Source organism: Saccopteryx leptura, chromosome 1, assembly GCF_036850995.1.
Source record: "Saccopteryx leptura isolate mSacLep1 chromosome 1, mSacLep1_pri_phased_curated, whole genome shotgun sequence".
Lineage (NCBI taxonomy): Eukaryota > Metazoa > Chordata > Mammalia > Chiroptera > Emballonuridae > Saccopteryx > Saccopteryx leptura.
In genome coordinates this window covers 377,072,920-377,087,549 of record NC_089503.1, presented here as the reverse complement: position 1 = coordinate 377,087,549, position 14,630 = coordinate 377,072,920, and the positions used below count along the sequence as shown (strand labels likewise).

The window sequence follows — 14,630 nt, the reverse complement described above, 5'->3', positions numbered from 1 at the left end:
TGGGGCGGGGCTTGGTGGCGGCGGCGGCGGTGGCGCGCGAGGACTCGGAGGTACCGGGCGCGCGCGGCTCCGGCTGGGGACGCCTCGGGCTCCGGCTGCTGCAGCGGCGCCCGCGCTCCGGTGCGCTCGGCCTCCTGGGCCCGCCACGGAGCGCAGTCCGCGCGTCCGCCGTGCGCCCGCCCGCTGCTTTCCGCGAGCCCGCAGTGATGGGAGCTACGCGGGGAGCCCCGAGCAGCCCCCGCCGGCTGCCACTGCTCAGCGTCCTGCTGCTGCCGCTGCTGGGCGGTGAGTCCCGGCGAACTGGGGAGCGGGGCTCGGGGAGCGCGGAAGCCCCGCTGGCACAAGGGGTACCCGGGAAGTGGGTTTGGACGGCTGGAGGGGAGAAGACACCCTGGAGTGGTGGAGAGGCTGCTAGGACTGCGAGGTCCCGGCGGCGGGGAGGTGGCCGAGCCCCCAGTGGACTCGGTCGGTCGGGGCCCCTCTGCCACCCACGCCCGCGAGGTCGCGTTTCCAGCTTCACAGAGTTTTCCCGGCCCGAGCGGAGAGTTTTGCTTGGGAGCTGACGGGAGTTGCCCGCGCCCGGGCCCTGGTGGGGAGTTTCTTTTCGAGAGAAAAGCGACCATCCCTCACTTGGCGGGGGTGCAGGGAGGTGGCTGGCGGTGGGAGAGACCGAGTCCCCCGGGTTTAGCTCAGGTGAGGGAGGCCGGCCTGGGGCCGGATGCCGGACCGACCTGCGGCGCGCTATAGCTTTGTTGCCTACGCCGGCTCGACGCTCCCCGCTTCCCTCCTCCAAGTTCCAGGGCCATGCTGGGACCCCTGATGGCCCTACTGGCGAGGGCGGAAGAAGGGAAGAATTAGGGGCTGCACCGTCTCTTCTAGCTCCTGGGCCCGAGCCCACTCCCAGCCGGGGTTGAATCTGGGGATTGGAGTCCCAGGCTGTCGCGGTGACTAATGTGGGAAGGCCGCTGCCAAAATCGGGCATGGCCGGCCTGCAAAGGTGCGGACGGGGTTTGTTCTGCGCCTTCCTGGATTTCCATCCTGTGTCTCCTCAACGAGAAAAGCAGATCTCACTTTCTACAGGCCAGTAAGGCCAAAAGAGTTCATTCTGTCTTTTCTTGAAGAGCCTCAGCATTTTGATGAGGGTGTGGTCCGTATCTCCAGGATAGAAAGGATCCGGACCCCTCCCCCCTTCCCGCCTTTATTTCCTGTCTTGATCACACCTGAGAGTCACCACTGAGGTGTGGAAGTGTTTCACAGGAAAGCACCAAGCTACCAGCACAGCCTGGACTGGAACTATCCCCCCCCCCCATCTTTCTCTTTCCAAAAAGACCCAAAAATCTTTCGTGATGATTGTGGCAGCAACCCTCTCTGGGGAACTCTGCTCAGGGAACCTGGTCCTAGTTTATCACTTTCCTCCTTTGAAGAGTGGCCACGGGGAGAGGGAGGATAGAGAATTGTCTTTCCTGGCATCTTCCAGGCCTGCCAGCTGCTGAGGGGTTTTGGTGCTGATGGAATCAACATTTCCCCCACCCTTAGTTGTAAAATGAGAGGTAATTGTAACCCAGGACCCAGAGGTAAGAACAGGCTCCGAGGATTTGTAGGAGGTGTTTCTGGAGCTGCCCTGTGTTCCTTGTGATGTGTGGGGTGATTATTGCTCATGGCAGAACCCACATCTGCTCCCAGAGGAAGTAGGGAAGGTTTTTTTTGCCTAGCCAGGATTGGGGGCCCAGCCATATGGAGCAGCCTGAGCTCACAGGCTTCCTACGTTGGCCAGCTGTTTGGGTTTTGGTGTGCAGGTTGCTCGATATGGGTGCGTTCATTGCTGCTAGAGTTCTGGAGTCAAGGGGAGATTCTGCTGGAGACAAGGCTCTTGTTCAACAAATGCTAAATTCCTTCTGTGAGAAGATGACTCTGATGTTACTGGACGTTAATCTGGCGACTGGTGTTTACTGGAGGGGGCTTCTGTAGGGGAAGTTAGGGTAGGCTGAGGGCTTGGGACTGGAGGTCTTGAATCTCCCCTGGGGGTGGGGAGATATCTTGAGCTCAACAAAGGAACATTTTAACGAGAGCCTTAAATCAGTTCCACCAAATGTGCTTGGTATGGAACCTGTTCATGCGCTGTAAACAATTTCAGTCAAGGCTTAGGCGCTTGCTGTTTCCTGGTGAAATCCAGGGACTTGGTGCACCCCTGCCGGGCATGACTTCAGGGGGGCAACAATTTTTAAATAGATTACAGTAGATTTTTTCCATCTCATTGTTTGTGTAATTAACTGGAGTTGTAGTAAGACCCTGCTGTTAAAAAGGTTGGAGTAAGCGACCTACGCCGGCTAGGTTTGTGGATTAGACCGTTTTGAAGTTTGGGTAATTATGCTGTAAATGGCTGAGTAACCCTCCAAACTTTGAGATCCCCATTGTGATTAATATGGTGGAGGAGGAGGGAAGGGCTTGATGTTTGAAATGGGGGATTTTGAGCCCCAACTGCTTGGTCGGTTGTGGCCATTTCCCATCTCTGTGCCCCTCATCCCCCCTCTCTGGCTTCTTTCCTCCAGGCTCTTGTTTCTTTGGGGAAATCAAGTTGTCACATTTTGAGAGACACTGTTCTGCAGGACTCCTCGTGGCTCTGCAGCCTGTAATTCAGGCTTGGGAGTTGCTTTTTATCAGTGATGGGCTTCTTTAGATGTTGGGCAGCGCAGTGGGAGGGAGCGGGGAAGGCTAATCTCTGCACATCGCTTGCCAGGGGATGGAGTCAGGCTCCTGGCGTTCAGAGCAGGGCTGAGGGCTGGTGATGAAGAGTTTGGCAAAACAGCAACTCCAACTCTGACAGGCCCCGTGTCCCTGGGCAAATTTCTTGACCTCCCAGTCGGCCTCCTCTGTAAAGGGACTTACTTCCTGGGTTGTGCTGAGGATTAAGTGTAATGAAGTATATAAAGGGCCCCTTTCTTGTTCTTCCTCTCTCGTGGTGTGCTTCCAGCACACCTTCCCAGCTTTACAGTCATCCCCAACAATCAAGTTTCCACCTACTGGAACCCTCCATTCCAGCCCAGCTAGTCTCAGGTCCGTCACCTAAACATACGTGGCTTCTCAGACCTTTTGTTCCTCTCTGGCCAGTTCCTGATCATGAGCTGCCTCCCCATCTCTCGTTTGCCCACCTCCACTTCCACTTCCTCCCCAAAACTATTTTATTATTTGTTTTGACAGAGACAGAGTCAGAGAGAGGGACAGACAGACAGGAAGGGAGAGAGATGAGAAGCATCAACTCTTCGTTGCAGCTCCTTAGTTGTTCATTTGATTGCTTTCTTTTTTTTTTTAAATTTTTATTTTATTTATTCATTTTAGAGAGGGAGAGAGAGAAGAGAGAGACAGGGGGGAGGATCTGGAAGCATCAACTCCCATATGTGCCTTGACCAGGCAAGCCCAGGGTTTTGAACCAGCGACCTCAGCATTTCCAGGTCAATGCTTTTGATTGCTTTCTCATATGTGCCTTGACCGGGTGTGGGGGGGCTACAGCAGAGTGAGTGACCCCTTGTTCAAGCCAGTGACCTTGGGTTCAAACCAGCGACCTTTGGGCTCAAGCCAGCGACCCTGCGGTCATATCTATGGTACCATGCTCAAGCCAGCGATCCCACACTCAAGCTGGTGAGCCTGCGCTTATGCCAGCGACCTTTGGGTTTTGAACCTGGGTCCTCTGCGACGCTCTAGCCACTGCACCACTGCCTGGTCAGGCTCCAAAACTATTTTCTTGCCCCTGCCAGAAAGCGGATGCCTGTAGAACTTCTGGACTCTTAGGACACCTTCCATGTTTTTGCCCCAGTTGGATTTTAATTTACTGAAGGGCTCCCCTTTTAGAATTCAGTACAGTATCTTATTTATAATGGGTTCTTATCTAGGTTTAGAGGGCAGAGTAACCAAGGGTAAAAGTAAACAGCCCCTTTGCCACCTGGGCATTGGGGGTCTTCTGTGCCCTTTCTTGCCTCTCTGTGTTGGGGTGGCCTGTTTCTGTGCCTGCTCAACTGTGACCCAAGCAAGGGGTCCATCTGTCCTGTTACTGGGCTGTCTGTTCTTTGTGGTGCTTTCTGAGTTTTTTGTTTTTTGTTTTTACAGAGACAGAGAGAGAGTCAGAGAGAGGGATAGACAGGGACAGACAGACAGGAACGGAGAGATGAGAAGCATCAATCATCAGCTTTTCGTTGTGCATTGTGACACCTTAGTTATTCATTGATTGCTTTCTCATATGTGCCTTGACCGCGGGCCTTCAGCAGACAAGTAACCCCTTGCTCGAGCCAGTGACCTTGGGTCCAAGCTGGTGAGCTTTTGCTCAAATCAAATGAGCCCGCGCTCAAGCTGGCGACCTCGGGGTCTCGAACCTGGGTTTTCGGCATCCCAGTCCGACGCTCTATCCACTGTGCCACTACCTGGTCAGGCGCTTTCTGAGTTTTGATGTGGCTTCTGGCTTTCCCCAAGAGTTCCTGGGCCTGAGCAGCCACCTCTACATATGAAGCTGACCTGCCTGGAAAGACCATGGTTTAAAAAAAACGTGAACTAGGGCGGGACCTCAATTATCTGCGACTTTACCTCTCAATATGAGGTCCAAAGGCAAGTGGCATCAGCATTCCCTGGGAATGTGAATCAATATCCCAAACTACTTTTTCACAAGCTCCCCAATTGACTGTACCCCAGAGTTCCAGAAGTCCTGCTCTAGGCGTTTCTCCTTATACAGAAATTCATGTTGCAACAGGACAAATTAGGGGTCCTAGATCTTGCACAATATTTAGAGACTTATCTTAAATAACTTTTAGTTCATGTGCACACTCTTCAGTGTGATATGTGCACTTAAAAATTATTTTACTTTGGGTTGAATTTGAATTAGATTCTATCAGGAAGCATGGCGCAGTGGATAGAGCATTGACCTGGATCGCTGAAGTCTCTGGGTTTGAAACCCCGAGGTTGCTGGCTTTAGCTCAGGCTCTCTGGCTTGAATGTGGGGTTGCTGGCTTGGCTTGAGTGGTCCCCGGTCTGATACCCAGTCAAGGCATGTACAGGAAACAGTCAACACACAACTCAAGTGAAGCAACAACGAGTTGATGCTTCTCTCTCTCTAAAAAAAAGTGTGACGCTAGAAGGTTGGCAATATAAGTGTGACGCTCTGTTCCCCTTGGAGTCTCAGTTGTCCTCAGGAGCGTGTCTTGTTTATAATGAAAGCCAGTGGAGAAATGGGAATTTGTAGGCAGAAACTGGGTCAGCGGCTGACTTTTCAGGAATACACTGGGTTCCTAAAGGGAGGTGACGTCTCTGCTGGGCTTTGACAGATGTTGTGTTGTTAAGTCTTTGGAGTCTTGCGTATTTTGGAGCGAAGGGGTTTGTGTGAGTTTGTGTTTAAGCCAGTGCAGCTTTTGTGAGATTCATCTGGGGTGGAGATTGGCCAGTTCACATGATGATGATGAGTCAACAAGCAGTTTGGGCCCAGGGATTCAGTCTTTGGAGTTTTTTTAATGGAAGAAAGGGTCATTAAACAGGGTTGTATGTCCTTGGCCTGCATGTCTTGACCTCCCTCTGTTCTCCCTAACCCCAGTAGCATGCCTCTCTGCTGCTATGCCCTTGGCACTACCCCTGGAAGAGCCACATGGTGGGGTTACAGGCTCCGGGCCATGGCTGCTGGCACGGGCTCTAGCCTTGCCCTCCAGCTGTGGGCCTGCCTTTTTCCTCACTTCCTGCTCTGACTCTGCACCCCCAGTCCTGGTCCTTTTTTTTTTGAGGGTGTGGAAGTTCTGCCATGGCGGCTGGGTTAGAATCCTGTCTTGGGGTTCTCTGAGTTCACTGCTGAGTGCACACTTGGCCCTGCCGAGCCCCCTGGCGCTTTGGTGGAGCTGGCACAAGAGCTGCTCCAGCTAATCAGCGGTTTGAGGAAGCTCTCTGCAGTCTGTCACATTTTCCATCCTCTTTTCTTCTCCGCATTGAGGCCATTTCCCTCCCGGCAGCAGTGGGGCAGGGAGGAAGCTTTGTTGGAGGGGCGGGCATTCGCAGACGCCTTTCCCCTCTTGCTGGTTTGGGTTCTCCAGGCCCTTGCGTCCCTGGGGTGCCTTAACACTGAATGCATGCACAGGTGAGTGGAGTGCAGTCTACCTGGGGTCCTGCAGATCCCAAGTTCCTGCCAGAAGCTTTGACCCATCATGATGAGCAGGATATGCACTTGCTGGTGTTAGGTGTGTTTGTAACTTCCGAAAACTAAGTCCTGAGCCATGAGGTAGAGATTACGAGTGGCATGTTAGGAAGGTGTAGATTTGTTGTTTTTCAAAAATGTGGTCCGGAGACCTTCTGGACCGTATACCAGTTTCTGGGTATGTAGTGGATGGCGGTTAATTGGAGGTACTGATCAAAATTTGGGTCACCTGGGTCCTGCTGCAGATCTGCCCATCAGAATTACTAGAGGGGGAGCCAGAAAATGTATTTTAGTTTCTGGTTTGTGAGGTTATACTGTATTTTTTGAATAGCCAGCCCAGTTACATATTTCAAGTCTCAAAAGGAAACTGCAGATTAAAAGAGCTTCCCAGGAGATTTGTACCTACTCTCAAGTTTGAGAACCTCCAGGTGGCCCTGAGGAGAATTTGTCAGTTCAAAGTGGAGGTGTGGCACTGAGAAAGAGGTTGGTATGCATATCAAGGGACTTAGGAGTCCGATGAAAGTGTTGGAAGGTCTTTTGTGGGTGACCATCTCAGGTTGGGCAGGAGGCAGGAAGGAGACAAGACAGGGAGATGTGAATCAGATGACACATAATGAAAACACCGTTTGAAAAAGTGCTCAATAAAATATACAGCTCACAAAAATTAGGGGATATTTCCAAACGAATGTGAAGCTGTAAATATTCCCTAATTTTTGTGAGCAGTGTAAAAGAACATTCCAGAATGTGTAAGACAGTTAAGTCCACAACGCAGGAGCAAATGGGAAGGGAAGGCGCTTCGGAGAGGAGAGAGCGTTGACATTGCTGGGAGCTCCAGGCTGCATAAAGGCATTAAACCGGGTGGGGTGGTTCATTTCCAGTATCAGCAACATCAGTGCATGATAAAGGAAGAGAGGTGACATGCAAATGATGCTGATCCCTGCCTGCCTTGCCGTCTGGTGCTCCGGGCTGTGGAGGTGGTGGCCCGGGAAGAGCCCCTCTGGCTAACCTGATGTCCCTTCCTGGGAGTTCTCCTGACCCTGTGGCTCATCCAGTGCTGACCCTTTACGGTGTCAGCTTTTCTTTCCAGTCCTCAGCCTCTAGACCAGTTTGCAGGGGCTCAACAAAGTCGCTCTTGACCGGCAGCTTTAGAAATGGTTTCCTCGTTCTAAGGCAGGCACAGGTTTTCTAAATGGTCTCAGTATTCCAGCAGCAGCTCAGAAATGCGGGCGCAGCCGCTGTGCATTTCCTGGTGGGAACTCCTGCTCCCTCTGTCCCAACAGCTTCTCCTCCGGGTGGTCAGTGCTGGCGCAGGGCCACTGTCTCCCCTTGTGCTGATGGGGACTGGCTAGGAAACCGTGACCCCCAGCCGAGCCAGACTTTTATATTACCTGAGGGAGGGGCTTCACGGTGGCTGCGGGGGTTTCCCCGGTCAGTCACTGTGTGTGACTTGCGAGGTGTCAGTCAGCGCCATGGGAGGTTCCTGAGGTGCCGTGTGGTCTCCCAATGGGTGGTTGAGGTGGTCAGAGTGGGTACTCGCTCACACTGGCTCTCTTTTGTCTGCTTCCTGGAGTGCTGGGGCAGTGAGGAGGATGCTTGTCTGCTTTCGGGACTGCGGTGTCCCAGCGGCTGGCTCATACAGTGCTTTTGTGGCCATTAGGAATAGGCGCCCTTCCTCCCAGGCTGCGGCCCTGCACGGGACACAGGGCGCCTGGAGCAGGGCACCAGTGTACAGTCATACGTGGCTGTCCCATTGGGACGAGGGCATTGCAGCCAGTGACTCTTTGCTTCCCAGCTGATGGGCCAAGGTGATTTTGGTGATTACCCCTAATGGGTTTCAGGCGAACCCTTTTCACTCCTGCTCTGCTTCCGGTGGTGTTGGGGCCCGGCCCTTCTGCTCATGATGGGGCCCGGGCTGCGCCCACTCCTCAGCTTGTGTCTGTGGCTGCTGAGGGCTCGGCCGGTCTCTGGGCTTCTCTCCCGCCAGAGGGTTTTGCTGCCTTGCAGAGGCAGGCTTTTAGCCTCTGTAATAATTGATGCGAAAAGCTGGCTGACAGAGAGGCCTCAGCCTTGACTTCAGCCACAGTAAGGAGCCTCAGGCTGGCCTCTGCCTGGGCACAGAGGACCTCCCGGGTTCCTGTAAAGCACCTTGGGCATTCCTGCTCTAGAGGGAGTCCTGCAGTAGAAGTGGTCTCACTTAAGTCACAGAGATGGGCCCTCGGTGTTGATGGGCTCCTGCTCTAGGTGCCCTGGAGGTACGTCCCTCTTAGCCTGAGGGCTCTCTGATGGAACTCCAGCTGGAAGTTAGGAGACATGGACCCTGTTCCTGCATTTACCCCGGATGGCTTGATGATGTTGGGCAAGTCCCACCTGCCGCTTGGGCCTCAGCTTGAGGACAGAGGACCTCAGAGGCTCTTCACTGTGGTGACCTCTGAGACTGACCTGGCCCAGCGTCGCCATATGCACCCTCCGGTTGTGTGTCTGCCACGCCGACAGGCTCTCTTCCTTGCCTTTGGTTCCGGAGACCACGTTCATCTGAGGGCTGCATTTATTTTGGAATCTCCAGTGCGTGGGCACAGATGCGTTTCGACTCGATCGGTTGGTGATGTGGGTGTAATTCCCTGGGTGCGGAGGGGAACGGACAGGTTTGAGTAAGTTTGGGGGAGGGAAAGAGAGAGTTTTTATCTGGGGACGACAAAGCAGAACCACGCACCGGGTTGGTCCTCAGGTATTTGAGGGACTAGTGCCTGGATGGGAACTCACTTTTCTTCTGCACAGGAGGGAGAACAACTGGCAGGAGGCTTCATGTTGGGAAGAAGGGATCGGTGTGCTTTGGGAGAGCCACCTCTGTAGTGACCAACAACTGTGCCCAGCTCTGCCGTTTACAAAAGGCTTTCACTCCCGCTGACATTTGGTCCTATCAACCAGGCTCAGAGAGCGGCAGGGTGAGGATGGTGGGGTTTTTTTTTTGTTCTTTTGGAGAAGGAAAGGGTGGCAGGCATCTGACAGGGGAAGAAACTGAGTCACAGAGTATGATCCTCTGAGGACTGCAGAGCTGATTCCGTGTTCTCATATGTCCTTGTATGGATGTCCCCTCTAGAAGCTATGACGTGTTGTGCACATATACATGCCTCAGAACCTAGTAATCATCGGGGGACGGATTTTGCAGATGAGAAAACTCTTCTGGGTGGGTTTAGGAGCAGTCCTGCTAGAATCAGAGGGTGGAGCCACCTTTGTTCTTTTTACTAAGAGTGTATCCATCATTTTATATTTGGAGAGAGCTTTAGGGCCACAGCCAATTTTCCTCCCTGTTTCTGTTACAAAACAGGTTAAGGTTTTTTGTGGCCCGTTCTGAGGTTTGTATACACATCTGAACGTTTTTAGAGTTATGGTCACACTCTCTGTAATCTAGAAGTCCAGAACACTGTGCCCGAACCCCCAAATGGGAGCTTTCCTCACGAACCCAGGGGTTCTCAGACTCTTCCGCCTGGTGCTTCTAGAAGGTCGTGGGTAGTTACAGGCCCCGGCTTGCAGGTGCGCTACCACATTCCAGACCAGGGTGCCTGCTGCGAGCCGTACACTGGGTGATGCTGTGCTGGAGACCAGGTGGGCGGCGACAGTCAGTCATGCCTGCTGCTGTTGGTGGTTTGCCACCTCTGACTGCTTTTGTGTAGATAGATGTGCCCGTGTTGGGGGGTGCGGGCCCTGGCACACAGTAGGGGTGCAATGGATGTAGCTTTCCCTGTCATTTCTGACTGTGTAGGCAGTCCTTGCATTCTCAGGAGATCTTGGGAGTGGTTGGACACAGACCTTGGACGTTCTGGGAGACGTGGGCTTTCAGGCCAGGTCTGCCTGCCTTGAGCTGGTTGTTGACTGCTCCTGGCAGTCCTGCGGAGTCCGTTCTTCTGCCTCGGCCGTTCTCAGATTCCAATATGGGAACTGATGTTCTATCGTGGCTGAGTGCAAAGTGACACTTCAGTGTTCTGATTCTGTTGAGCTCATCTCTTAAAAAAACAAAAACAAAAACACAAAGCTGAGCTGTTTTCCTGGCTGGGGGAAGAGAGAGGGGTACCCTTCAGGCCAGCAGGTCCTTGGAAAGGTGATGTGCTCGGATGGCATTTGAGAGCCCAAGTTCATTTTCAGCCACCTGAAAAACAAAACAAATCACAAAGAAAACGGTTGTCTTGCAGCCTGGGGCGGGCAAGGGGGCGGGGCGATGCTGTTGGTTCTGTAGCTCCAGCTACAAAGAGCGGACAGATCATTCTATCTGGTTGGTTACTTTAGCAGGTTAAGCTAATTGTTAAACTGACCGATTTAAAATTTGCCCAGCTTGCCAGCAGCTTTGCTGCCGCCTGCGATCTGGGCTTCTCCTCCACCCCAGGGGTCCCGGCCTTTTGTAGGAGGAGCTTTGAGAGGAGGGGGCAGATGCTGGGTCCTGAACAGCCCTGGGGGGCCTTCAGGAGGATCTCCGGCTTCTCTCCTCCCCCACCCCCTGCCCCTCAGTTTTTGAAAACTCCTTAACACAAAAGGCTTTTATTTAGTAAACTCCTTCCCCCTGTCTTGATACAGTATCTTGAGTTGCTTGGGTGTATGTATGGTGGTGGTGGTGGCGGTGGGGGGTATTTATCCCTTTATTTCTGTGTAAGAGGCTGGGATGCTGTCTCTTTACCTTTGATTCAAGGGCTTTTTGAAGATGGTCTGAGAGGTCCTGTGGAGCTGGCCTGCTGTCTCTGGCAGCAGTTTTAGACGAGTCTCTACTTGAGCCGCCCCATGAGACTCACTTTCCCAGGCCCCCGGATGGTGCTGCCCAGAGAGGGGGCAGGAGAGCCTGGGCCCAGCCTGCCCTAGGCTTGGGTGGCACCTCTTTCTGTCCCCTTCCCACTGGCCCAGATCAAAGGAGCCTCCTCGGGGAGCAGGGAAATACCTCTCCCAATAGCCCCACCAGTGAGTAAACAGCCTGGGCCTCTTGCAGCTTTTGAAGCGTGGTGCTTCAGGCCTGGAGGAATGCAGAACATTTCATCTTAGGAGTGGACTTAGGTTTCCACTGCTCTCGGTATTTGCAAATTTGAAACAAATGCCCTCATTTAGCAGCAGGCAGGCTGGGCAGTAAACGGGGGCTGTTTAAGGGCATTTATGGCAGTCACAGGTATTTGTGGGAAGAGGGACCCCAGCAGGTTTGGGGAAGGACAGAGGGTTTATGGTTAGGTGGGTTGTACAAAGACCCCAGCCAGGTCTCTGGTGGAGGGTTGTTGTTAGGTGGGCTTTGTCATAAAAAGTATCGCTGCCTGCTGCCTCCCAGGAAGTAAGGATCTCCTTCTGTCAGACACAAAGGGGTTTGGGATGTGTTTATCCCCCAGGGCTGATGCTAAGGGCCTTGTCCCTCTGACTTGGCTGCCAAAGTATCAGATTTCCAGTGAACCCTTCCTTCTCCCACTCCCAGGGCTTGGAAGGCTTGTTAAATGTGCTTTATATGTAACGAGTTGGCTGCGAGGTTCCCCCTGACTTCCAGCAGGTTTTGTGAGGAAGGAGCTAGGGAAACCTTTCTTCCTTTTTGTTGTTGTTTCTGGAAGTAGGATTTGTGAAGGTGCCATTGCATAAAAACCGTGGTTTTAGGAATTAGCCCAGCAAGTGTTCTGGGCCTTTGATGGGGCGGCTGAACCCAGAAGGATCTGTCTGAGGTCTGGCCACCCTTCTCTTACCCCCCAGGGAAGGTCAGAGATCTGGTTCGAACTGGGTTCTGGTGTCACAGCTTGCTCCCTGAGAGACCTGAGACAGTTCAAGCCACCACTCTGAGCCTTAGTTTCCTCTTTTGTAAGATGGGGATAATAAAAGCAATCCTGTTAGAGATAGAGATCGCGTGAGAATTAAGTGAGATAGTACTGTGTTTCATTTACTCTATAACAGTGATTTTGAACCGGTGAGCTGCAAGAATTTCAAAAATGTGTGATACCTGACTATTGAGTCAGGGGTACTGACCTCTTTTTCCTTAGATCAGTGTTGTTGTTTTGTTTTGTTTTTTTGAATTTTATAAGTTTTATTGCAAACCTGCGCAGGGACTACAGGCAACCCACGCAAGGGAACACTGCAGCCTAGATCAGTGTTTTTTAACCGCCAGTCCGTGGACTGGTCCACCAGAAATTTTGTGCTGGGGGAAAAAAATAAATAAATAAAAAATAAAAAAATTTTGTGCTGGTCTGCCAGAGTTAACCACCCTGATGTTGTATGATGATTATAGACCCAGTGATGTTAGTCAAATTCTCTCTTGCTCAGGGTGATTTCTGCCTTAGCGGTCCCTAAAATAATTCCCCTATTTCCACTGTTTCCAAGTGTAAAAAGGTTGAGGACCACTGCCTTAGATTGTCCAAAAAAAAAAAAGACAGTAGCCAACACAACAATAGCCGTCTGGTACGAGTGAATCAAAATTATTATCTTTTCTTTTTTTGTTAGATCTGCAAAAAACAAAATATTTTTGGTTTGCCATAGAGTTTTAGTTAATTAGTTCATGTGTGCCGTAAGATGAAGAAGGTTAAAAATTGCTGCTTTATAAGATGCTCTTTTCTTCTCCCTCAGTTTCATGTCTTCGGAATCAGGTTGTGACATTGGTTATGTAATACTGTTCTTAGTTTAGCTGGTACCATTCCTCTGAGAGGAACATAAGTAACGGCACATCTTAAAATCTTTGCAATTCATTGTATATGAAGGTCTCATATCTGGAAAGCTCAATAAAAGATAGTTACAATGTGATGAGGGGGATTTATTTACTGGTCTGTTTTTGTTTCCCATCTACCAGTAACTTTGAATAGAAACTGTCTTTCTTTTAGTCTGGCAAATAAATAACAAATGATGCTTAAGGCATAAAGCATCATGGTGTGTGTGTGTGTGTCTGTGTGTGATTGTCTATGTGTTTCTCTCTAGGGGTTGAGGTATGGTGGGGGTGGACTTTTAAGTCCTTGGGAGGCAAGAGATGTCCAGAAAAGGAGGTGGTTGTCCCTGAGAGGGTAAAAAGTCTGTTATGGAAAGAAAATTCCTTTCTGGTGGTAGAGTCTCTGTTTAAAAAGGCTGAGCTATTCCTTAGGGACACTGGAGACGCACTCCAAGAATGGTATGTCTGGTAGGCAGATTGAGAGGGAACCAGAAAAGAGTAATTAACAAGGATGCAGAGAAGCCCTGAAGAGGAGGACCCTGAATGCCAGGCTCTCAGAGGATGGCAACCCGAGTGGGGCAGGCAGGAGACAGACAGGAGACGGTAGCATTTTCTTCCCCTTCCAGGGAGCCCAGTTGCATGGGGTGGATCCACACTTTGTGGAGACAACTGGTGCCCTCTGCTTTGCTTTGTGCTGCCCATGCATTTCCTGCCGAATGGCACCTTTTCCTCGTCAGGCCTGCAGTGGCCCAAAGTCCGGGAAGTTCATTTGGTTGAGTTCTGGGTCATGTGGTGGTGGGATGGATTGGCTGTGGGCTTGGGGTTTAGATGTTAGATGTATATATTAGTAAATGTCAAGAGCAAAGCTTTATTTCTTTTTTAATATACTGCTCACAAAAATTAAGGGATATTTTCAAATATGAGACGATAAAAATAAAGTACTTGATTTTGTTTTTTTTGTATTGTTTCTGAAGTGAGAAATGGGGAGGCAGTCAGACAGACTCCCGCATGTGCCCTACCGGGATCCACCCGGCATGCCCACCAGGGGGCAATGCTCTGCCCATCTGAGGCATTGCTCTGTTGCAGCTGGAGCCATTCTAGCGCCTTTGGCGGAAGCCATGGATCCATCCTCAGCACCAGGGCCAACTCTGCTCCAATGGAGCCTTGGCTGTGAGAGGGGAAGAGAGAGATAGAAAGGAAGGAGAGGGGGAAAGGTGGAGAAGCATATGGGTGCTTCTCCTGTGTGCCCTGGCCAGGAATCAAACCTGGGACTTCCACACGCTGGGCTGATGCTCTACCACTGAGCAAACTGGCCAGGGCCTGATTGTTTTTTAAATTTTTTTATTAAACAAGAACATCAGAAAAGCAAAGGACAAGTCAAAGAAAGTTTGATTATGCAAATGAGATGCAAAACCAACTTTTATGTCATTGGTGAAAATGCACTGTACAAAAGGGTGAAAGTACCGGAGTGTCTGCACGTTCCCTGATCCCCTAAGTTTTGTGAGCAGTAGATTTGTTTCAGATACTCACTTTTGTAGGCTTTCGCACGACTCCACCTTATAAAGGTTTCAGAATGAAGGTTCTTTCTGTGTTCTTGCCCAGAATTCTAACCCAGCTAGGGAAGGGGCCGATGAATGGATCACTTGGAAGGCCAGAACCCAGGTCCAGGGGCTCGGAAACCCATCCTTTCTGTGGAGTGAGTTCCCTTCTTGGCTCCCTTCCGCAGTGTTTCAAAGGAGGATAAGGTATTGTAGATGGTGGGCCTTGACCAATCATGAAGAACGTGGTTGAGGGGTTAAGATAATTCCAGTGCGCTGCCTGACCTGCGGTGGC

The 14,630-nt window shown here is 51.4% G+C and overlaps 1 protein-coding gene across 1 annotated transcript in view; it reads left to right on the top strand.

The window, feature by feature from the left end:
* Positions 1–14: 14 nt before the first annotated feature.
* PTK7 (protein tyrosine kinase 7 (inactive)) overlaps positions 15–14,630 on the top strand; it is a 78,873-nt gene continuing 64,257 nt past the window's right edge. Inside the window, exon 1 of the mRNA XM_066359372.1 lies at positions 15–285. Coding sequence (XP_066215469.1) covers positions 207–285 — 79 coding nt within the window. The 5' untranslated portion in view covers positions 15–206. The remainder of the gene's footprint in view (positions 286–14,630) is intronic.